This window comes from Mchenga conophoros, linkage group LG9 (genome assembly GCF_057382185.1).
Source record: "Mchenga conophoros isolate Kocher_MC1m ecotype Shallow Benthic linkage group LG9, M_conophoros_male_GT1.1, whole genome shotgun sequence".
NCBI lineage: Eukaryota > Metazoa > Chordata > Actinopteri > Cichliformes > Cichlidae > Mchenga > Mchenga conophoros.
In genome coordinates, this window is record NC_140534.1 from 3,172,153 (window position 1) to 3,198,160 (window position 26,008).

Genomic DNA, 26,008 nt, shown 5'->3' on the forward strand with positions numbered 1-26,008 from the left:
AAACAAAAAAGTGCATTAGCTGTTCCACTATGGAACGCCAGGACTGCCATAATGAATTAATTAAATACACCATTAAATAATTAATTAAATGTGGCAATAATTAATTAAAATTGGAATTAATTAATTAAATAAATAGTTATGACACATGTAATTAATTAATTATTGACACATTTAATTAATTATTTATGTATTTCACATTTTAATTAATTATTGACACATTTAATTAATTAATTATTGACACATTTAATTAATTATTTATGTATTTCACATTTTAATTAATTATTGACACATTTAATTAATTAATTATTGACACATTTAATTAATTATTTATGTATTTCACATTTTAATTAATTATTGACACATTTCATTAATTATTGACACATTTAATTAATAATTTAATGATATATTTATTTATTTCATTTTGGCAGTCCTGACGCCTGGCTCTCGTCATGAAATAATTTTATCTGTCAGCCTCACCCATCAAACTCAGGGGGCGGGGTTAACGCTGCCCATGCAGCTTCTCTAACATTTGATTGGTTGCCGTGCAAAGTAAGTCAAAACAGGTCGATCCTAGAAAATCGATTGCTTGTGTAGACTTGGGGCAGCCAGTTATCCCAGAATGCAGATCAAATCACAGGCAGCAATGGTGGTGGTGTAGTTTTAAAATACCCCGTTTTTCTGTCACCAGCTACACTTTTAACAGTGTTTTAGCCGCGAATGTCGCGACGTATGTCTGGTCAGGTTGTCAACATAGAACATGTTTGCAAAAGTGCTCAGATGTTTTCAGAGATTTCACTAGCTCTGCTAACAGTTAGCATGCAGAGTGCACCCAGGGGGTTACGTTAACCGGTTTGTTTACATATTCCACTCTCCGTGTTCCACATGTTGCATTCGCAGATTCTCATTTTCACCGAACGATCGTCTCTTTCCGCCTGGTCTTGTGTCTCTGTGCTTCTGTAACATAAAGAACGAGCTGACATTTTTCTCACGAAACCAGCGATCAGCTCAACAGACCCTCAGTTTACCTGCATGCATCCTCCTCCTCATCTGTCAGCTGTTTAACACCTGCTGCTAATTCAAGAAACACGCCTAGTTACCTGGTGATAGTCACAGTTTAACTGGGCAGCCGGTGCTCGATATAACGCAATGTCAGCGCATTTTTCTGCACAAGATAAGTAAATATAGTGTTTTCCCCGAGCGCAGAGCTGCTGGAGCTCGTTTCCTTACAGAGCACTTGTGGTGGGGCGTGGTCTGCGGGGCCGTGCGGACGCACCTGCACGGCATCCGCAATCACGCCCGCCGTGTTAAAACACGGGGACTCAGGGGGTGGTGTGGTGTGACGTGAATCAAATAAAGTTGGCTCTGAACGTCGCTCCGTGGTCCCGCCGTGCCTTATTCATGCCACATTGGTGCCGAAACCCAGGAGGCGGCATGGCGGGTACCTACCAGAGCCAGGAAAGGAAAGAGCTGGCCGAGAGGGTGGCCGAAATAGCGGCCACCCAGCGGAAGCAGGCGGCGGAGGTGCGTCGCCAACAGGAAGAGCTGCGGAAGGAGAGCGAACGCCACCTGGGGAAGATGGCAGAGCTGGCAGCGCTGCTCTGGGCCTGGGCGCCACCCCCACAAGTGTGTCCCGAGGACAGTGAAGCGGTGGAGGAGCCGTGTGGGTCACCTCGGCAGCCGGAGGTGGTGGACGAGCCACGCGGGGGTCCGAGCCTGCCGGAGGAGGAGGAGCAGCCGGGTGAAGGGCTGCTCCTGCCGGGAGCGGTGGAGGAGCCGCTCCAATCGGAGGCCGAGGACGAGGCGGGCGAGGGTCTACACCTGCCGGAGGCAGAGGAGTCGCTCCACCCAGAGGTGGGCGAGGGGCTGTGCCTGCTGGGGGCGGAGGCGCAGTGCGGGGAGCCGCTCCAAACGGGAGTGGCGGAGGCGGTGGCGGAGCAGCTGTGCGGGGAGACGGAGGTCCCTGCTCCAGGGCAGCCTGTGCAGCCGGAGTTGGAGGCAGAGGAGCGGGACAGCCCCGCTAGGCCGGGGATCGGCGGGCTGGCTAGTCCAGCCTCGCTGCCACCAGTCAATTCTGCGCGCCTGACGTCTGCCCAGCCGCCTGTGTGCAGGAGCGCACGGCCATGCCTGTGGGGCCGTGTCCGCTTGCTACGCGGCCGACCTCCGGACCAGCTTCGCCGTTGCCGCTGGATGCGCGGGCGGCCACCAGAACGGACGCGTCCCCGTCGCTTGGTCAGGGGCTGGGGCGCCGATGTGTAGGGGCCGAGTCTCGCCCCAGTTCGCGGGGGGGGGAGTAGGTTCGGCCAGATTGCTCCCCGGCCTCAATCGGGCGATGGGGGTATGTGGTGGGGCGTGGTCTGCGGGGCCGTGCGGACGCACCTGCACGGCATCCGCAATCACGCCCGCCGTGTTAAAACACGGACTCAGGGGTTGGTGGTGGCGTGGTGTGACGTGAATCAAATAAAGTTGGCTCTGAACGTCGCTCCGTGGTCCCGCCGTGCCTTATTCATGCCACAGCACTTTATAGGCGAACAGCTTTATCAGCGGCTGATGTCCAATCACCGGCACACAGCTTTCAAACCTCAGCTGAGTTTTAGCTCTCAGTGGTTAAACGCTGGACTTCATTCACTCAGGTTCTGTCTGTCGGGTCACGTTTACTTCGCTGTTTTATTTACAACTGAGCAAATCGGTTTGGCTGAGGTTAAAGTTACGTTTCATAACTGCATAGTTTCACAGACGTTTAATGGTTTACTGGCACATGTGTTAGACTGAACTATCATCTAAATATCATCTGTTTTTTAATAGTTATTCAACTGTATTCTAAGCACCAGCTGTCTGTTAGAATGTGATTTTTTTTTTTTTTTCTCTCTGTTGGCAGAGGTATAAAAATGCGCAGGAAAATCTGACGTGCATGGCAAACTTCACCGACGATATTTAGGGAGGAATAAACACACATCAAACGAACCATTTGTCTGTCTCCATAATTGAGAGAATTTTCTCTTCTTATGTCAACACTCTCTCTCTTTTTTTTTTTTCTTTTTTTTTTCTTTTTCGGTCACGTTATGTTTACCTGTCAAAGGCTTGTTACAAACTATGAAACACATTGTGCAGACTTCTGGATGTTAGAAGAAAACTAATACTGCTCATGAATGAGACTAAAGGCAGGAAGGTGTCCTTTAAAACTAAACATGTTAATAGGACCTCCCTGTTTATATCATAGTTTATGATATAGCACGTGTATTTCAGTAATAGCCTGCTGAGGCCACTATACGTGCTGGCCTCATATCAAATGTGAAGGCAGACTGAGTCTATGTTTGACGTTTTTTATATCTAATCTTCCTTTTCAAACATTTAAACAGCAGCGAGTCTGCAGCTGAGGGAATACAAATTCAAATTGTCGGAACAGGTTTGCTCGTTTCTTGGATTCATTTGGTGATTTATTAAATGTATAACTGTTATTCTAATCTGCTGCTGAGTCTCTTACACTTTTCTTTATGCTGTATATTTTCACGTCTCTGGAATAGTTGGCAGTTAGATAGTCAGCTGGGAAACTTTGTGTTAACTCATGGAGCTGAGGATATCGTGGATATGCTGACCTCGCTGCGTGGTGTACAGAGCGAGGTCAGCATGATTAATATTCACAATAAAAATATTAGCCGAACATCATGAAGTCTGTATGTGTTTCATAGTGTCGAACAACCTTTGTACAGTTAAAGCCAGCAGTTACTACATGACGGAAACACCAACGTTATCTCTTTTATGTGTTTATACACAGGTCACGCTGATTACTGAACAAAAACCCAAAGATCAGATGTTAAACAGATTTATTTGCTCTCTCTCCTCCTTAAACATGTTTTTAATGTTAGTTATAATTCAGAATTGGCGACTGAAACACGTAGGACACATAAGAATGTCAGGAAATAAAACATCGATAAATATAACCTCAGTAAAAGAAGTCAGCGGGGGTTACTACAGCTGTGTACCGGGGCCTGCGCTTTGTCGGTGGGATTGCTTGCGAGGCGAGCGGGTCTATCCCACGCTTTGCCGTGAGACTGGGCAGACATCTCCGAAATCATCGAAACACTTTTGCAAAGAGGCTGTATCTTGACAAACCGACCAGACACATGAAGATTAAACCACTACATTCTCGGCTAAAAAAATATTAAAACGGTATTTGGTGACACACAAACAGGGTTTTTCAAAGTTCAGTTCTGTTAGTTTCAACATGCCGGTTGTTGTGTGCTAGAAACAATGGCCACCAGGCCAAAGCAATGGTTTTGACTCGATCAGCGTTAACCCCGCCCCCTGAGTTTGATGGGTGAGGCTGACAGATAAAATTATTTCATGATGAGAGCCAGGCGTCAGGACTGCCAAAATGAAATAAATAAATATATCATTAAATAATTAATTAAATGTGTCAATAATTAATGAAATGTGTCAATAATTAATTAAAATGTGAAATACATAAATAATTAATTAAATGTGTCAATAATTAATTAAAATGTGAAATACATAAATAATTAATTAAATGTGTCAATTAATTAATTACATGTGTCATAACTATTTATTTAATTAATTAATTCCAATTTTAATTAATTATTGCCACATTTAATTAATTATTTAATGGTGTATTTAATTAATTCATTATGGCAGTCCTGGCGTTCCATATTCCACAGCCTGTCAGCCACGACTTGCGCTGGAACCAACTCTGACAAAAAGTCCTGTTGTATGCTTTTGACTTCTCCTTCGTTGCCTGGGTTAGTTGAATTTCGGGCTTGTCAGGTCCCAACTCTTTAACTTGCAGTTTTTCTGCCATTGTCCTTCTGGCAAAAGGGTAGGTTAGAAGCGATCTAACCGAATTTGGGGGAGGCTGTGCCTCAACCGTTAACAATACCGCTGCCATCGTCTCTCTCTGACCTTATAGCTCACTTAGGCTACTGACTGAGGTAAAATTCTAGAACAGCAAATCTTCGCGCGTTTTCTGCAGGGGCGCAATTTTAAGCGCCCCCAAACCATTTAATTCAGCGACGCTGATAGGTCAAATATTTATTATTTTCCCCTGGCAACCATTTAATGATAGGCTATTTCGCTGCATATCAAGGGCGCTTTGACGAGCGCCCCAGAAGAAGAAAAACACCGTTTGTTGGTTGAACTTTAATGAGTCAGCTGGTGAAAATGTTAAAATACGCCTGGCTGTATATGGGCACACACATAGTAAAACTATCATTGATGAATTTTTTAAAAATATATATTTTTACTCCTCCACATTTGGGGGGGCGGAGCCCGAGCGCCCCCTATGGGCCAGCCGCCACTGATATGTATGTATGTATGTATGTATGTATGTATATATATATGTATATATATGTATATATATTTGTGTATATGTGTGTGTGTGTGTGTGTGTGTGTGTGTGTGTATATATATATGATATATGTGTGTATGTATGTATATATGTATATATATACATATATGTATATATATATTTGTGTATATGTATGTGTGTGTGTATGTATATATATATGTATATATGTATCTGTTCCAATCACTCTATCAGAGGAAAATCAGAGTTTTAGAAATAATGGGACACTCGGTAGAGCCATTATGTTATATTGTTTACAAGTGTATGTAAACTTTTGACCACAACTGTATGTGTGTGTGTGTGTATGTATGTATATGTATATGTATGTATATGTATATATATATGTATATGTATGTATGTGTATATATATATATATATATATATATATATATATATATATATATATATATATATATTATATTATATTGCAAGGGTGCAAGATGCTAGCAGGCAAGGCATACATGGAACGCCATAACCAAGTGGCCGGCATAGTGTACAGGAACATCTGTGCCGAGTATAACCTGGAAGTCCCGAGGTCAAAATGGGAGATGCCTCCAAGGGTGGTGGAGAACGACCGAGCTAAGATCCTGTGGGACTTCCAGATACAGAGGGACATAGTGGTGGTAGACCGGAGCGATAAACCGCCCGCAGGGGCGTGCTGAAAAAAATGTAAACAGTGACAGTGCAACTCAAGTATTGTTTTCAGTTTATTGTAAACTCTGCCGCTTTGGACAACACAAGGGGCATTAATTAACATCTTTGCTATTTAGTGCACAATATTTGAATAAACTAACAACATCCACCAACATAGAACTGTGGCAGTCAGTGCAACTGAGGTAGGTATTAACATCAAGTCTAAGATGACTCACTTAATGGAGAGAAAAAGTGAGTGGCAGGTTTTTTTTTTTGTTTTTTTTTTATAAGAAAAGTAGCTTTTCTGCATTATCAGCAGTCAGACTGTTTCTGTTTTCATCTATAATGTGTGACACTGAGCTAAAAAGACTTTCACTTTCCACACTGCTACATGGGGCTGAGTGGTATTTACTCGTCTGTTTCTCTGTTTAGAAGTCTCACAAGCACAGTCACAGCTGGGATGACATAGAATATAATAGAATTAGAATTCAACTTTATTGTCATTGCACATGCACAGGTACAGGGCAACGAAATGCAGTTTGCATCCATCCAGAAGTGCTTTAGTGATATAGATATATTACAATATATATTAGCAATAGTATAGATATGTAAGCATATTACAGAAATGGGTCTATTATGGTATGTTATAATGTACACGGTATGAAGTATGTTGTGAATATTCTATAACTAAGTATGTACAGGCTGTAGTGAGTACAAGCTATGTACAGGCTATGAACAGGATATAAATATGAAAAACTATACAGAATATGAAATAAATAACTTTACAGAAATTTGAGATATACAGCTATACAGAAATGGGAACTATGCAAGTTGTAAACAGTTGTAGGATTAAAGATTATCGAATGTACAGAATGATTATTTACACAGAGCTATACAGTAGTGCAGTTAAGATAAGTGAGGGTGTGGATAGTTTCTACAGAGGCTATATAAAGTGCTAGTGGTTGTGAGTGGTGGTTCACTCCATGTTATTATTGTGTGTTTGAGGGTACAGTTGTCCATTGTGGGGGTGTGTATGTTCAGTCCATGTGTTAACGTGGGTCAGATGTCAGGAGGCAGAGTTCAGGAGTCTGACAGCTGTGGGGAAGAAGCTGTTCCGGTACCTGGTGGTCTTAGTCCGGAGGCTCCTGTGGCGCCTCCCAGAGGGCAGGAGGGTGAAGAGTCCATGTGATGGGTGACTGGGGTCTCTGATGATTTTCCCAGCCCTTTTCAGACACCGCTTCCTGTAGATGTCTTTTATGGCAGGAAGTGGTGCTCCGGCGATGCGCTGGGCAGTTTTCACTACCCTCTGCAACGCCTTCCGGTCCGAGGCAGAGCAGTTCCCGTACCAGACTGTTATACAGTTGGTCAGGATGCTCTCGATTGTAGAGTACGCTTGGGGAGTGTGATTGTGTGTACAGCGTCTCTTTATGTCTGTCTCCACGTTGGTTGAGTGTGGAGTGAGTGCATATGAGAGCATGAGGGTGGGAATGGATGTTTGTGTCTGTGTGTGCCTGTATGTCTGTGTCTATATGTCAGGTTGGGTATCAGACGCCACCTCTCTGGGGACACCTCAGGCCCTCCAAGGTTTGGAGGCCTATCTCCACCCACCACCACTTCCCCTGCCGGTGGCGGACTCCCTCAGGTGTCGGTGTGTTGGTGGTTCTTTGTGTCTGGGGGTGGGCGTCCGGGTACACACCGGCTCACTCCTTGGCGGCCGCTTGTCGGGGCCTGGGGCCTGGGGCTCGCTCGGGCCCCTTTGGAGGTGGGGTGCCCCCGGCCTCTCGGCCTAGGGCTCGGTCACTCAGGCGCAGCTGGGGGCCGGCGGAGCTCACGGGCGCGTCACTGCAACCCCCCCTGGCTTCTGCTCCGCGGCTGCTGAGTGAGCCCTCATCTGGGACTCTCCTCAGCTCTTACTGGGACAGTGGCGCGGCTGCCCCTCTGTTGGTCTTCCATGGTCTCTTGTGTTCTGGGGGCCTCTGGATGTCTGGAGTTTTGATCTCCTCCATACCCGCTTCACACCCTGGAGGACGGGGCTGTGGCCCCCCCACACTCCCTAGCAGATCATTACATGGAGAAACCTTTGGAATGCAAGCATGCTGATCCACACAGGTATGCACACATGGGTATTCACAGACGCGGACTAAAGCTTTCTTGGCTGCTGCCTCAAAGCACACTGTGCGCTGTCTATCTTGCGTGCTGCACAATATCGTTTATTACTTAGTAAATACTGATATCTATGACTAGCTAGTTTATTGTGATGGTGCTTTGCTTTCTCTATTATTATGTTGCTCTTTGTTGTTTGCTGTCTCCTCTGTTTGTTTGTTTGTTTGTTTGTTTGTTTTTTCTCCATACAGGTGACCCAGGAGTTTTTTTTTTTTTTTTGTCTCTCTTCCCCCCCCTTCTCACCGTCTCTTCTCCCCTTGGGTTTTCTTTCTTTCTCTCCCCCTCTCTCTCTCATTCATTCCCCCTGTCCTATTTATTAAAAAAAAAAAAAAAAAAAAAAAAATGACAAAGGATGAACTGAAGCTCTGCCATCACGTAATGTCGCATACTGCTGTTTCTGATGTCATTTAAAAAAAAAAAAAAAAAAAAAAAAAAAAAAGGATGCTCTCGATGGTGCAGCGATAGAAGTTCACCAGGATGTCTGAGGACAGGTGGTTCTTCCTCAGAGTCCTCAAGAAGAAGAGGCGCTGGTGAGCCTTCTTGACCAGCTTGGAGCAGTTGGTCGTCCAGGTGAGATCCTCGGAGATGTGGACTCCCAGGAACTTGAAGCTGCTCACACGCTCCACAGCCGTCCCCTTAATGTGGATGGGTGGATGTAGGTCAGCATTCCTCCTGTAGTCCACGATGAGCTCCTTGGTCTTCTCGGTGTTAAGCAGCAGGTTGTTTGTGTCGCACCACTCAGCCAGACGATCCACCTCCTCCCTGTAGGCGGCCTCATCATTGTCACTGATGAGGCCAATCACCATGGTGTCATCTGCAAACTTAATGATGGTGTTGGAACCATCAGCAGGTCTGCAGTCGTGGGTGAAGAGGGAGTAGAGGAAAGGGCTCATCACACAGCCTTGTGGTACACCGGTGTTCATTGTGATGGTAGATGAGCAGCGGTTATCCAGCCGGACATGTTGGGGGCGGTTGGTCAGGAAGTCCAGTAACCATTTGCAGATGAGGGAGCTGATGCCCAGGTCTGTCAGTGTCCTGATGAGTTGTGAGGGGAGGATTGTATTGAATGCTGAACTGAAGTCTATAAACAGCATTCTGGCGTAGGTGTTGTTGTTGTCCAGGTGTGAGAGGACAGAGTGCAGTGCGATGGAGACTGCATCCTCTGTGCTCCTGTTCTGGCGGTATGCGAATTGGTGTGGGTCCAGGGTGGGGGGGAGACAGGATTTGAAGTGTACTAGGACCAGCTGCTCTACATCGCTCCTACATCGGTGGGGGAGAGAGTCAGAGGTTGGTGGTCTGGCGTCATGTCTGCTTTGGTTGTGGTTGTGGGGTTCCCTCGCTCAAAACGAGCATAAAAGTTGTTGAGCTCGTTGAGGAAGGAGACATCAAAGGATGCGGGGGAGGGTTTGGTGGTCCTGTAGTCTGTAATGGTCTGGAGTCCTTGCCACATGCGTCGGGGGTTGGAGTTGGAGAAGTGTTCTTCTACCTTCTTTTTGTAATGGTGTTTGGCTTTTTTGATGCCCTTCTTTAGATTAGCCCTGGCTGTGCTGTAGGCGTGTGCATCTCCTGACCTAAAGGCGGTGTTGCGGGCCTTCAGGAGGAGACGAACATCCCGGTTCATCCAAGGCTTCTGGTTGGGGTACATGGTGATCCGTTTCTGGGTGGTGACACTGTCTGTGGTTTCGGAGATGTAATCCAGTACAGATGAGGCGTACTGGTCCAGGTCTGTGTGGGTGAACATATTCCAGTCTGTGTTTTTAAATCTGTCCTGGAGCACTGCCTCTGTCCCCTCTGGCCACACTTTAATTGTCCTCACAGCAGGTTTCACATGTTGGATGAGTGGTGAATACCTAGGTGTGAGGAACAGGGAGAGATGGTCCGATTGTCCAATGTGGGGGAGGGGTGTGGCTTTGTAGGCTCCAGCCAGGTTGGAATACACATGGTCTAAAGTCTTGTCTCCTCTGGTGTGGCAGGAGACATGTTGGTGGAATCTGGGGAGGACTGTCTTTAAGTTGGTGTGGTTGAAGTCGCCAGCAACAATAAAAGCAGCCTCGGGGTGTTTATTCTGGTGTTTGTTAATGGCTGCAGAAAGTTCTTTCATGGCTAGCCTAGCATTAGCGTCGGGGGGGATATACACGGCAGTGAGTATGATTGAAGTGAGTTCTCTGGGGAGATAATAAGGTCTGCATTTGACCATTAAAAACTCCGCATTAGGTGAGCAGTGACTCTCAGTAGTAGTGGAGTTCATGCACCAAGCATTGTTAATATAAATGCACAAACCTCCACCTCTGGTCTTGCCGGAGTCATCTGCTAGCCTGTCGGCTCGGTGTGTGTGGCGTCCTGCTAACTCGATAGCATTGTCCGGGCAGCTGTTGTTCAACCATGTTTCGGTGAAAAACATGACATTTGAGTCCATAATCCGTCTGTTGTTAGTGATGGAGAGCCGTATCTCATCCATTTTGTTTGCCAGAGAACGGACATTGGCGAGGAAAATACTGGGTAAAGGCAGCCGGTGTGGTGTTAGCTTTAGCTTAGCCCGTAGCCCTCCGCGCCTACCTCACCTTTGTTTACGATCTCGGCGCCGTCTGCGTGCACTTCCGCCCGGCCGGGGAGAGTGGGCAGCCTCCGGTGTTCTGGAGTTTTCTGGGATGAGTCGGAGATCGGCGATAAAACTGTTGGAGTTGTGAGTCCAGATGTCCAGAAGCTCTTGTCTGCTGTAGGTCAGCAACGCACAGCAATTCTGGACGAATAATCCGGTTAAAAGTAGATAAAAAAACCGCTAAATAGCAGATTCTGGAGAGACACTGAGCCTCGCGTTGTTCACGCGCCGCCATCATCAGAGGCTAGTGCGTCGTAGCTGCTCACTTTTTTAGTTAGTTCCTCAAAGGAGGCGAGGATGGCAACAGTCGTCTCCGTAAGAGCCCATTGGTGAGCGGTGAGATAGTCAGGGAGTTCGTGCTCAGACACATACACGCCCAGAACTCGCTCTTGCTCAATGAGGGACTGGAGCATGTAATACGTGCTGTTCCAGCGCGTCTGTACGTCCTGCTGCAGTCTCTTTTTTTTTGGCTGGTTGACCTGTCCCTGAATGTCCTCGAGGCGGGAGTAGGCTAAGGCGGAATGTTTAAAATGCCCAACTATTTTCCTTTCCACTGCTATAGCATCAGCTATGCTCCTCTGTGCTAATAAGCGTGGGTAAACTCTTTTACATCATGTGCTAATCTCACTGGGCAGGCGTACAGACACTTTGCAGGCCAAATGTCTCTCACCTTTGCCCTAGAAACAACTCTAATATTTATCTGTGTCTGTAAGTGTGTTTGCATTGACCCTCAAAAGACTGAATGCCAACTCTCATAAGCACATTTGCAATGTGTGTATGAAAAGAAGTAAAACTACTTATTCAATAAAAGGTCACAAAATACCACTAATAAAAGGCCGGTTAGAATAATGAATTTCCCACAACTCACTGCCTCTGTTTGTATCTCTGTCACTGCAGGACCAACGTGGATCGAGAAGTCAGCGCTCTCAGGAGCCCGACAAATTCGTTGAAGAAAGAAGTGGAAGAAAAAAATACAACTGTGACGAGTTTGGGAAAGATTTTACTGTGAAAGCTTCCCTAAAAATGCATCAGGTCATCCACACTGGAGAGAGACCGTTCAGCTGTGACGAGTGTGGAAAGTCTTTTACCCACTCTGGAAACTTAAAAACACACAAACTGATCCACACTGGAGAGAGACTGTTCAGCTGTGACGAGTGTGGAAAGTCTTTTACCCACTCTGGAAGCTTAAAAACACACCAACTGATCCACACTGGAGAGAGACCGTTCAGCTGTGACGAGTGTGGAAAGTCTTTTACCCACTCTGGAAGCTTAAAAACACACCAACTGATCCACACTGGAGAGAGACCGTTCAGCTGTGACGAGTGTGGAAAGTCTTTTACCCACTCTGGAAACTTAAAAACACACCAACTGATCCACACTGGAGAGAGACTGTTCAGCTGTGAGCAGTGTGGAAAGTCTTTTACCCACTCTCGAAACTTAAAAACACACCAACTGATCCACACTGGAGAGAGACCGTTCAGCTGTGACGAGTGTGGAAAGTCTTTTACCCAATCTGGAAACTTGAAAGCACACCAACTCATCCACACTGGAGAGAGACCATTCAGCTGTGGAGACTGTGGAAAGTCTTTTACCCACCCTGGAAACTTAAAAGCACACCAACTCATCCACACTGGAGAGAGACAGTTCAGCTGTGATGAGTGTGGAAAGTCTTTTACCCACTCTGGAAGGTTAAAAACACACCAACTCATCCACACTGGAGAGAGACCCTTCAGCTGTGACGAGTGTGGAAAGTCTTTTACCCACTCTGGAAACATAAAAGCACACCAACTCATCCACACTGGAGAGAGACAGTTCAGCTGTGGAGACTGTGGAAAGTCTTTTACCCACTCTCGAAACTTAAAAACACACCAACTCATCCACACTGGAGTTAAAGCGTACAGCTGTGATCAGTGTGGCAGAGCTTTTACTCACAGTAGCAACTTACAGAGTCATCTAGTTACCCACTCTGGAATTAAGGCATACAGCTGTGACATTTGTGGAAAAACCTTCAGCCGGATAGGGAGGCGAAATACACACCTACGCATTCACACCAGACATGATGTGTACTGCTGTGAGCAGTGTGGCAAACAGTTTGCTACAAACACAGAGTTACGATGTCACATGTTTACCCACTCTGAGGAGAGACCTTATAAATGTGACCTGTGTGAGAAGACTTTTTAAATCTCCACGTTACCTGAGACGACACCAACAGATCCACACTAGAAAGACTCTACAAGTGCAGTTGCTGTGAGGTATTTTTATTTTTATCTTGTGATTTTAGTCTGACTGTCTGAAACAACGGTTAGCAACATGTTAGCATTTCTGCTGCATGGAAAAGCAGCTCTGAGTGATTATTCAGATTTGAATTACAGTATTTTAGTGGTAGCAGTTGAGAATTACATTAATGTTATTGCAGTATTGTTTCTGTTATAGTTTTTGCAACACATTAAGCTGAGTATTATAAAGCAAACAGTAAATGGATGTTATTTTATGTCTTGTCTTTTCTTAGTCCTGGATGTTGACACAGATGATGTTTTGTTTTTTGTTTCAGGCTCCACAGAGTTCAGGTGGAGTCTTCTGTAAAGATCTGATGAGGCACCTATGAATGAAAATGTGCCTCTCGTTACATTTTAAGCTTTCTAAACTGTTCTACTGTAGTGTTTGTGTTGAGTGGTTAGCTTTGTTCCAGCAGTTTGATTAAGAAATCTGTTTCCTGTTAAATTTTTATTGAATGCATTGATCCAGGTGTTCTGCAGTTTTTTTTCAGCTTGTTTGTGTAATGAAATCCTGCAACAGTTAAACCAAAATTTTACATGTTAAATAAAGAAATGGTTTACTGACAAAGAGTTTGAGCCGTGATGTCATTTCCTGTATATCAGAGCAACACCTGAAGTGACCAGTGTTTAAAGTCAGTCAAATTTTGTGTCAGCATGACCTTGTGAAAACTGCTTGGCGATGCTTCACTATGTTATCTGCTCACTGTTGGGGCGTAGAAGGACGAAACTCCCAGGGTGACCAGTGCCAGGAGCTTCCTGATGCAGAGAGTTGAGTGTGGGGGATATAAAGGAGAAGCTGAGGCATCCCAAGGTTAAAGCTGGCATAACTGAACTTTAATGTTTGATGTGTGTTTTGGTTCTCCTGCGTACAGTAATTAATAGCTTGAACACAGCAGAGCTTGATATAAAGACCTTACAACTGAATTGAATTAAATTGGTTATTTAGTAGGTCTAAAGGGATAAACTGCGTCCTCACATCTGCTTCATGAATATGAAGGGTTGTAGTGGGAGAAGGTGGTGTGAAGTCCTCATAGGTGTGAAGTGAGAAGGGGGCTCCTGTGGGTGAAGTCTTTGATAGCGTCGATGGCTCTGTTGTGGGGGGAGTGGGGAAGGTGGGAGGATGAGTGACCAAAGTGTCTCTATTGAGGTGTGAAAGCTGCTCGATGTCTCATCAAACCGGCAGTAAAAGTCATTGAGGGTGTTGGCCAACAGCAAGTCATCAGTGGAGTGGGGCTGTGTGCTTCCTGAAGTGAAAATCTGGCATTTAAAGATGAATGGGGAAAACTCGCTCACAGCTGACTAATGAACATTTGCATGCATGCTTAAGAACTGCATTGACCACATTTCACCCAAGGTTTAAAATTCTGCCTGCAAATGTCAGAGGTCTGTGTCCATATTTTCTCCAGCATACGGGGGATTCCCATCATAATGAGTCTTTTGGTAAGAGGTGATAAAGAACCTAATCAAAATTTCCATCCAAATTCCCTCCATCTTTGTGAGCTAGTGCATTTCAATTGTTGTTTATGTTATGCACACTCCTCCCTCCTTCTCCCATCTTATTTGTAAAAAATGTATACAAACAGGAAATGTGTTTTTTGTTGACGTCACCACTATATGCCTTTTTGAGCATTGCTATCAAATCTACATTAGTGTCCGACACCACTCTAATTGTCCTCTTTATATAGTGTCTTATTAACAAGTATCGGCATAAATCCTGTCTTTCCAGATTGTATTTTTGTTTCAATGTATCAACACTAATTAAATTTCCATCTTTAATCAAGCTATCAAATGTAGGCAATCCTTTAGCAGACAAACTTTTGAGACATGAGTCCAATTTTTGGGGGGGTAATGTCTGAGACATAAGCATACCATTTAAATAATACCAAGTCTTGTTCTAGTTTGAATCCAAATATATATATTGTTAATTAAATGTTAAATAGAAAATATAAAAAGTTGCATTTCCTGCGAAAATGCAGTGTAGTGGAATCTGATGAAAACGGCAGGAAAATCTCCCTTTTAACAGGAAAGCAGAACTCTCAAATAACCAGGAAGGGGCGGCCATCTGTCACAACTGGTTGGGGTGAGAGAAGGAAGACAGGAGAAAAGACAGACAGAGATTAATAACAAGTATGATTCAATGCAGAGAGGTCTATTAACAGTGTTGGGAAGGTTACTTTTAAAATGTATTCCACTACAGATTACAGAACTTTGTTGTCTGGGTCAAGTTTGCTAGCCAGACACAGAGAGAGGCGTTGAAAGGCTCCAACGGAGCTTATTGTTTGGGAGGAAAACACGAACACAGCGTACAGTCGAGTCTTAATAGCGTACTTACAACTGGGCTTTTGGCTGCAGTGATTATTATTGTATTTACATGCTTCCAGCTCGCGTTTCTGCTCTATGACAACTTGTACTTTTCTCCTTTTTCTCCCTCCTCGCTCACAGACACATCACGGGTATGGCAGTCCATTCTCCCTGCAGCACGGACTGCACTGCCCATGAGGCTGCATTCTTTAGAGCTATGCTTGTAACACTCTCTTATTGCCTTCATATTATTTTTAAAAATATTTCTTCACTTCATATGAGATGCGAGATTGAGACACGGGCATTGTATTTTTTCACAGCCCGGTTAAAGGCTTTGGCTGAATTTACACTTCACACATTTTAATATCAAACTTAGTGTTTGTGTACACCTTGGTCATTATAACCTGACACTGATCAGGGCTGTTCTGACGATCACACTCACATCCATGTAATCATTTAACTGGGCTGATCTGGAGTTACTGCACAATGCTGAATGTGTCCTTACAGTACAGGGAATAACTCTCTCTGTGTTCCTGTAGAGAAACTCTGGGTTTGTGTGCTGACGAGCATCACTCACAGTAAGATACAAAGACTCACTCATACATTTCCACACGTGTGACAAATTCAAAAAGCTGCTGAAACCTTTAGAACATCATAAACTACACATTGTTGTCCTCTTTTAGGATGGAAAAGCTTTCAGATTTATTTAGTCTTAAAAGGTAAACCTTGTTTTGCATGTAGGAGAATGTTTCAATAAGTCACACACACGGGAATTACAAAGTCTGAGGCACACCATTAACCTCAAATTTCACTAAACCTAACACTGAAACAATCTTCTGTATGTTGATGTGTGAATGTTATTGCAGTGTCAACTCCTCACGCTGAGTGTTCAGAGGCGAGTCCTCTCATTGTTCCTCAGTAATACAGTTTTCATCAAACAGAGCAGAAATGAACAGACATGAGCGTCTCTTTTCTCGGCTCTGTGTGCACAGCGAGGGACTTCTCTCTGCTGAATTTGTGACAAAATGTTAGTGTGTTTAGTTTTTCAGTTGGGTTTTATTTCAATCATAACAACAGTCTCCTTCAAGTGCTTTACATGGTAAGGTAGACCCTACTACAGGGATCCCCAATCCCCTGACTCTGGTCCAAATCTGGACCCCAAGAAGGTTTTGTCTGGACAGCCAAACATTTTTTCATTTAGTTTGTAGTTGGAGATTTTATTGCTTCCTGTAATCTTGTTTTCTACTTCAAACGTGCTTTTACCATTAAAGACTGCCCCCCCTTTTTTTTTTAAACCCGTGTGTATATTTATAGCATCCTCCTTATGCATTTCATGCATGTGTTATTTTCAGGCATATGGGGGTTATGTCACCCCCCCCCCCTCCTTCTCATCAGTAATGATCTAGTCCGATATTTACTTGGGCGTGAGCCAATTAACCAATACCTACCTATTATATGTCAGCTGACCTATCTATGAAGTTTTGACTGGTTAATTTGAAATCTTTTTTCTGTTTCCTGTCTTGTATTTAAGCAATTTTTACAATGTTTTACTATGACCCTGATGAAGGCCACAAGCCGAAACGCGTTGGTCAATTATTAAAGTTGTTCATCTTCCCTCAAGTGTTGCTGGAGTTCCTGCTTTTTGAATTCTTTCATCCTCTCCATGCACCTTGGAAACAGGTGAAGTTGTGCCAGAAAAGTTTTGCGGAGATTTTATTCCTGCCATCTGTTGTGGGCAACTCTTGAACAGGCGTGACGCAGCCTGTAAAATAAATAAATAAAAATAAACATTTAAAAAAGTGATAAGCAGATTGAAATATACATGAATGCAGGTGATGATCAGTGCATGGGACCGATGCAGTGAACACAGTATAGGTCATGCATTTGTGGTGGGAACAGTCTTATGTTTATTGCTCATGAGTCCAACAGCAGAGGGGAAGAAACTGTTCTTATGGCGAGAGGTTCTGGTGCGAATGGACCGGAGCCTCCTGCCTGAGGGGAGCAGGTCAAACAGACTGTGTCCAGGGTGAGAAAGGTCAGCTGTGATCTGGAGGTGTACAGGTCCTGCAGAGATGGGAGTCTGCAGCCAATCACCTTCTCAGCAGAGCGCACTAAACACTGCAGTCTCTGTTTGTAAGAGGTGGCGACTCCAGCGTACCACACGGTGATGGAGGAGGTGAGGATGGACTCGATGATTGCAGTGTAGAATTGCATCATCGTCCGTGTTGGCAGGTTGAATTTCTTCAGCTGCCTCAGGAAGTACATCCTCTGCTGGGCTTTCTTAATGACGGAGGTGATGGTGGGCTCCCACTTCAGGTCCTGGGTGATGGTGGTATCCAGGAAGTGGAATGAGTCCACAGTGGTGATGAGGGTGTCAGACAGGATGATGTGGGGGCTGTGTGCTTCCTGAAGTCCACAATAATTTCCACTGTCATTGTTTAGCACCAGGTTGTTGCGGCTGCACCAGGACACCAGACGTTCAACCTCCATCTTGTAGGCAGACTCATCCCCGTCCGAGATGAGTCCAATAACGGTGATGTCATCTGCAAACTTCACTAGCTTGACAGACTGGTGGTTGGAGGTGCAGCAGTTGGTGTACAGCAGGGGTGGGCAACTCCAGGCCTCGAGGGCTGGTGTCCTGCAGATTGGAGATTTGTCCTTGATCCAACACAGCTGATTCAAATGGCTAAATTCCTTCCTCAATGTATTTTGTAGTTCTCCAGAGGCCTGGTAATACACGATTCAGGTGTGTTGACCCAGGGTGAGATGTAAAACCTGCAGGACACCGGCCCTCGAGGCCTGGAGTTGCCCACCCTGGAGTACAGGGAGAAGAGCAAAGGACAATTAGTGGATGACTATGGTGGAGGACTCATTTTCACAGGAAGTAAAGTTTATTTATTAAGTGCTTTTCATAGACAGGTAGTCACAAAGCGCTGTACACAAAGATTAAATTAAACAGTCCGATAAATAGCAAATTATATACACAATATAGAGGTTAAATGTAAATTAAAAATGTAAAAAGCATTGGTCAACAGAAAGCTTGTTTAAACAGTAAAGTTTTTAACTGCTTTTCAAAGGATTCCACAGAGTCAACCAAACGTAGTTGTGGAGGTAGACTGTTCCACAGCGTTGGTGCCACAGACTGAAAGGCTCCGCCCCCTTTCATCTTCAGTCATGTTCGGGGAGCAACCAACAAACTCTGAGCCTGTGAGCGGAGACAACGAGCAGCAGTGTATTTTGTGAGAAGCTTGGATAAATAATCTGGTGCCTGGCCATGTACTGCTCTGTACGTTAAAACAATAATTTTAAAGGGAATTCTAAAATCTATTGGGAGCCAATGTAAAGAACATAAAATAGGAGTGATGTGAGCTCGCTTGCAAGAGCGAGTTAGTAGTCTGGCTGCTGCATTTTGTACAGAGATGATTTATCCAAGCTGGTAAACAGGGAATTACAATAGTCTAAACGCAATGACACAAATGCATGGACAATTTTTTCCAGTTCAGCTAAGGAGACCATATGTCGCAGTTTAGAAATATTCCTTAAATGAAAGAAACAGGAACGAGACAGAGACTTTACGTGTGAGTCAAGGCCCAAAGAGGAGTCAAATATTACTCCAAGATTTCAAATATTTGGCTCAGCAGAAAAACAGAAAGGGGCAAGAACCTGACTGATTTTAGAATATAGATCAGGAGATGCTATGATCATGGTCTCTGTCTTGTTCATGTTTAAAACAATGTAATTGTTAGAAAGCCAATCAGAAACCTGGGTTGAGCACTGGACTAGGATGGACAGTGTATCCAGCTGATTAGGCTTAAAGGACATATACAGCTGAATGTCATCAGCATAGAAATGATAAGACAGGTCACTAAAAGACTGAATAATGCAGCTAAAGGAAGCATGTAAAAGAAAATACTAATGGACCCAAAACTGAACCCTGTGGAACCCCGCAGGTTAGGGCAGCAGTGTTAGAGGAGAACCTATCAGTCCTAACAGAAAAGGTCCTTTCTGACAAATTGAAAATGATTGAAAATGTGACGTCATTCCGGGGTAAAACCGCAAAGGATTGTGGGTACGAGTGGCAAGCGGTACTAGCGCATGCAGGCTTTCACATGAAAACAGTCACACAGCGATAAAAATAAACACAAAAAATGGCAAGAAGCTGTTTTATTATTAAGTGCAATAGCCGGTCACATGACAACCACGGGAAGCCGACGGGTAAAGAGATCGGTTTTTATCGGATTACGTCCCAGAACACTCCAGCTCACATGATGGGGTTCTTTTACATTCAAGATCAACAAAAGTGGCCAAGAAAAGATTGAAAAATGTTGCCTGGTCTGATGGGTCTCAATCTCTGCAACATTCAGATTTTAGGGGCAGAATTTGTCTTAAACAACATAAAGCATGGATCCATCCTGCTGCTGGTGTAATAGCGTGGAGATATTTGGTTGGCACAATGTGGGTCCCTTAGTACCAACTGACATCATTTACAGACCACAGCCTACCTGAGTCTCAGTTAGGGCTGGGCGATATATCGAGTTTTTTTAAAAATATCGATATATTTTTATACAAGATATAAGATGTGACAATATCCTTTATATCGATATAGTCTATGTTACGTTATAATTATAGTTGTGGAGCCACAAGTTTGCCTCTCTTTCGTCCACTTTTGTCTCTACGCAACGTTACTCGACCTCGCCTCTCTCCTTAACTGAACACAACTCTCCCTCCTCCACCATCGCTTCACCTGCAGGCAGCGACAAGATGGACACGGCAAATCTCCGTTAACGAGTTACTGTGCATCGCCCTGTACAGCATCAACGTATTAACGAGCTAACCATGCTAACGCCATGCAGCCCAGAGCGGCTGCACAGCCTAAAATGGTAAATGGTAAATGGCCTGCATTTGTATAGCGCTTTTCTAGTCCTTAGGACCCCAAAGCGCTTTACACTACATTCAGTCATTCACCCATTCACACATACATTCACACACTGGTGATGGCAGCTACATTGTAGCCACAGCTGCCCTGGGGCGCACTGACAGAGGCGAGGCTGCCGGACACAGGCGCCACCGGGCCCTCTGACCACCACCAGTAAATAGAAATAAATAAAATCCTTTCATTCTCTTAAAAGTTGACAGTGCACCTTTTGTATGAATTCTTGTTGTGCTTGATGACCGCGAACCGATTTTATGTGGTACACGGCACTCAGCAATCTGTCAAAAAATGTTTTAGTACGACTTTGCTGCACCGCTTGATGGATTGTTGGAGCATTAAGGCTACCGAGGAGCCTCGCGCAGTAAAACGTACTCTGCTTCAATGTAATATTACCGTATTGTGTGTGTATAAGGACATAAATGGCACCTGTTATGAAACATGGTTACGAAGATGATTTCAAACTCCAGGCTGTCAGTCACACAGTAGAAGTTGGGAACAGAGCAGCTGTGAAATCTGTCTTTGTTATTGTGCTCAGCATCTGTTAGTTTACATTTTGACTGCACAATTGTGAGCTCTTTGTTATGCACAAAAACAACAGTTTTCTTTTATTTATGGAGCATTATTATTTAATAAATGTTCATAATTTATTTTTGAGTAGTTTTTTTCATGTACATCTATGCTGTATAAAAAATAAAAGTGCCTGTGTGACATCTGGGACACAGCTTTGACTAAGAACTCTCTTTTTGTTCCTGCCTTATGGCTTTAAAAAAATATTGAGATATATCGAGATAGGAATTTTGGGTCATATCGCCCAGCCCTAGTCTCAGTCCAATAGAGCACCTTTGGGATGTGGTGAAATAAGATTCACATCATGGATGTCCAGCTGAAAAATCTGCTGTCATGTCAATATAGACCAACAACTTCTGAAGAAAGGCAGTGCCAACAAAGGAAGCACTGATAAACGGAGCAAGTCAAACCACAACTTTAAATGATTATTTTCCAAAATTAATCTTTTTTATATCTCAAACACAAATCAGAATTTTTAATACCTACAGCAACTATATTAAAATCTAAAAGATTTTATAGATCTTATTTTTTCATGAATTTCAGGTCAGGGTTTTCAGTAAGCTGCAGGAACCCTGTTCAGTTAGAGAACAGCCAAGTCTCCTCCTCTGATAAACCTCCATCTGTGTCACTGAGAACATTTGTCACTTCAGTTTTTGGTTTGATATACAGGAAATGACATCATGGATCACACTTATAGTCATTAAACTATTTCTTTATTTAACATTTAAAATTTTGGTTTAACTGTTAAAGGATTTCATAACACAAACAACCTGAACAAAAACAACCCAACAAAAAATATCTGCAGAACACATGGATCAAAATACATTCAATAAAAACATAATAAGAGGAAACAGATTTTTTTGGTTCAACTACAGTAGAACAGTTTAGAAAGCTTAAAATGTAACGAGAGGCACATTTTCATTCATAGCTGACTCATCAGATCTTTACAGAAGACTCCACCTGAACTCTGTGGAGCCTGATCTCAAGGGTTTAAGTCTGACCCTGAAACCAGACGAGGATCTTTCTGTCTCTGCAGCTTGACCGTGATCCAGAGATGGGAGTGATTTCAGTCCTGGATGATCACGCTGTTTGCACAGAGCAGATAACGAAATGAATGTTTTGGCACATTGGTAACAGTGAAACAGTTTATTAGTAACGTGGGATCGTTTGTGTTCGGAGTATGAACTGAAATTCCTGAAGCTCTTGTCACACTGGTCACAGCTGTAGTTTCCTTTCACGTGTGTACGTTCATGATAGTTGTCAAAGGAGCTTGCAAAGATGATAGTTACAATTACCTGATTGTGAGAAGCTTTTGTCACAGTGTCTGCACTTGTGTCAGGGGTTAAGACATTTGTTCAAACACAAGTAAGAGAAATAAGACACTGCAGACCGACTCAGAGAGTTTTAAGACATGCGCACGGGTGTGTGCCTCTCAGCAAAATCAAACACCTCGAGCACAGGCTGCTTGCTTTATTTATAGTTCAAAATGGGTTACATAGTACTTCCTCTTTTAACGGAAAGGGGAGAGTTTTAGGCATTGTGTCAGCTATCTAACTTCTGCACACAAACTGAAAATAACGACACAGCAGTATTCATGCTTATCTGACATCACAGACACTGAAGTAAAGAATGCATGTATATCCTGTCTTGTCAAACATCTCAAACACTGAAGTAAGGAATGCATTGTGTTTTGTTTAAAAATAGGCTTGGTTATGTGAAAATATATGAACACTTGATTATAAGGCACACTTGATTTTACTTGATTATACTTAATGATTTGTATTTCATAAAAATCCTCTATCAACTTGTATGGTTTCTCTCCTGTGTGGATTTATTTGTCTTTTTTAAGTTGACTTGCAGTGGTGAAGGATGACCCACACTGATCACAGAGATGCTTTTTGACCCCACTGTGAATAAGTTCATGTTGTTTTAACTCACTTGTTGTGGGGAAGCCTCTAGCATATTCTTTGCAGTAGTTCATTTTGTCTCCAGTGTGTCTACGTTGATATATTTTTAGGGTGATTTGATATCTGAAACTTTTCCCACAAAGGTCACAATGAAAGTGTTTCCCACCACAACAGAGATGACAGGGTTGAGAACTGGATCCAACTGTGTCGCTCTGCTTCTAAACAAAGACACAAAGACAGTGTAAGTCAGTCCTTCAACATTTTTATCACGAACGTCGCCTGAAAAACAAAAAACAAAACATCATCTGTGTCAACATCCAGGACTAAGAAAAGACAAGACATAAAATAACATCCATTTACTGTTTGCTTTATAATACTCAGCTTAATGTGTTGCAAAAACTATAACAGAAACAATACTGCAATAACATTAATGTAATTCTCAACTGCTACCACTAAAATACTGTAATTCAAATCTGAATAATCACTCAGAGCTGCTTTTCCATGGAGCAGAAATGCTAACATGTTGCTAACCGTTGTTTCAGACAGTCAGACTAAAATCACAAGATAAAAATAAAAATACCTCACAGCAACTGCACTTGGAAAGTCTTTCTAGTGTGGATCTGTTGGTGTCGTCTCAGGTAACGTGGAGATTTAAAAAGTCTTCTCACACAGGTCACATTTATAAAGTCTCTCCTCAGAGTGGGTAAACATGTGGTGTCATAACTCTGTGCTTGTTAAACATAGTTTACCACACTGATCACAGCTGTACACATCATGTCTGGTGTGAATGCGTAGGTGTGTATTTCTGTACCCTACATGGCTGAAAGTTTTTCCAAAATGTCACAGCTGTATGCCTTAATTCCAGAGTGGGTAACTTTAACTGGTAAACTGATAACTTTTAGCAACGACGTGATCTTGTAGAAACAATTAGGTGTCATGGATTCAACTATAATTGCGACTCTTATTTTTTACTTTACTGGAAAACAAGAACTGGTAAACATTCCTGACCGAAATAACTACCTCTGCATGGCAATTGCACACACCTGCTGCTATATATTTTTAATATATATATATATATTTTTAGTATTTCTTTTAGCACTATTTATATTATTATATTACTATTTATTACCTTATTGTTAGGGCTGTTTTTTTGTTGTGCATCTGCACCTTATTGTTGTCAATGTATAAGCATGGGACAGTGTGAAACGTAATTTCAATTCCTTTGTATGGCAAGTACATTTGAAGAAATTGACAAATAAAAGTATTCTATTCTATTCTATTCTAAAACATTTCTGCATTTTACCCATATTTTATTTTTAACTCAAAATCAAAATTCCAGATTCTCCTATATGTTGGTTTTGCACCAGGTAGGATGACAGATTTCAGGTGGCCCTGTGTTTTTCTCTATTACATCTGCCACTGCATCTCAATAATCTTTGTGTGGCTCCTCCTGGGTTCTCACCCTCTCCTATCTGGCTCACATGACTCTCATCCTCTGAAAAATCTATGTTTGAATCTCCCTCAATAATTCTGTTAAGAATTTTCTCCGCCTTTGTCAAAAGTTGTCTATTAGGAAAAAGTGTAATAAATATAAGTATAAAGTGCCAATGTGTAGAGCACATTAATAAATTAGTCATGTTCTCTGTGAAACTAAATAAGCCTAATTCTTAAAGACCCCTCAAATTATTTACTAGATGTTTATTTTTTGAATAAAATAAAAATCTGAGTTTAACAAAACATTTTAAATGTAAATATCAAGCTTACCTTTCTTTCTTCCATAAAATGTGCTTGTGGGCACGCCAGCCATTTTGAAAAGGTGGGAAAAACAATTGGCAAGGCCACACCCCCACACGTGATATAATTTTAAAGGTACTGTTGTCCTCGCTAAGAAAAATCAGGACTTAGAGGAGTGGCAAGTAGAGTATGTGAGCTACAAGCAAAAACTAAATGTGTACTACAGTGCGCAAAAATGAATTACTGGGCCATCAGGGGGTTATGAGGGACATTTATGACACGAAAAATCCCACAAACCTTAAAGTGCACTTGAAAAGCTCACACAAGAAGGTTAACCTAGCTTACCTAGAAGACCTCATCAGGGGGAGCACACTCCCCCTCCTTGAAGAGCTCCCCCACTCAACCCGCATCCCCCGAAAACAGCTAACCCCAGATAAGGCAGCGTGATGCATCCCGAGACAACAGGACTGGGACATCTAAACAAATGTGTGAAACAATCGCCTTCAAAAAGGTTATCAATTCACTTCAACCAAAATTAGGAACACTTGGTGCGGCAAGAGTTAATAGTGATTAGTCTCAACACCCAAGGATAACCAGGAGAGCATGATTGATATGATGGAACTGAGATTTTGTTACACTTAATTTTTGCAAAACACAACTAAAACTAAACTGAAACTAAGGAGTTTCAGAAAATAAAAACTAGACTAAACTAGCAAAGAATTGGTAAAAACTGATTCCAACTGGTAAAAAAAAAAAAAAAAAAAAAAATAGAAAATCTGGAGTCGAAACTAAATAAAAATAACATCTAATGAAAATGGCGAAACGTTTAAAACCCTGGTGCAGAGATTGGCAAATCTGACCAGGAAATGTATAAGATGGATTGTCGGAACAGTCAGCGTTAAAGCCACTTTCAGTCCATACTAGGATGGCATTGGACATCTTCGGGGCGGGAGAGGGTTGGTGTGACCAAGGTGTGGTTTGGCTTGTTGTATGTATATTTGAGATCATGTGGCTCTGGATGGACCAGTTACCAGGGCATGGAAGGAGGACAGACTCATTAAAGGAGGAGAAGGAATTTCCTGGGATTGGAGATCCTCTGGGTGAGTGGTTGATTAAAAGCATGCATAAAATAGAAGTTATCTGTTGTTATTGATTGGTAATAGATTGGTAATTGGCCACATTTACAGCTGTATTGACTTGTTGTGGACGTAGTCGACTTCAGGTTTAAACACTCTAATTAACAGGTTGAACATAGTGACATTAAAGGAAGAGTATGCAGCGCCACCCTGTCAGACGCCAGTGACGGTGGAGCTCACTGATGAATCAGGTGAGCTGGATTCATGGCTGATTTAAAACTAAGATCCCCCTGCTGTGGTCAGTAAGGGGAGAACAGGGGGAAATACAATTAAAAATAAAAGAGGCATTTATAAACGTTTATGGGTCAAGTGAAACGGGATATAAGGGGGTTTTACTGTTATTTTAATATCAGCATTATTATTGTATGAGAATCATGCAACAAGCATTGCATCGATGATCATA

The 26,008-nt window shown here is 43.0% G+C and overlaps 1 protein-coding gene across 1 annotated transcript in view; it reads left to right on the forward strand.

Annotated features, from left to right (window-relative positions):
- The window catches only part of LOC146566608 (uncharacterized), a 183,448-nt gene that overhangs the window by 11,719 nt on the left and 145,721 nt on the right, over window positions 1-26,008 (forward strand). The window contains exon 2 of the mRNA XM_085286158.1: window positions 11,649-12,904. Coding sequence (XP_085142284.1) covers window positions 11,775-12,904 — 1,130 coding nt within the window. The 5' untranslated portion in view covers window positions 11,649-11,774. The remainder of the gene's footprint in view (window positions 1-11,648; window positions 12,905-26,008) is intronic.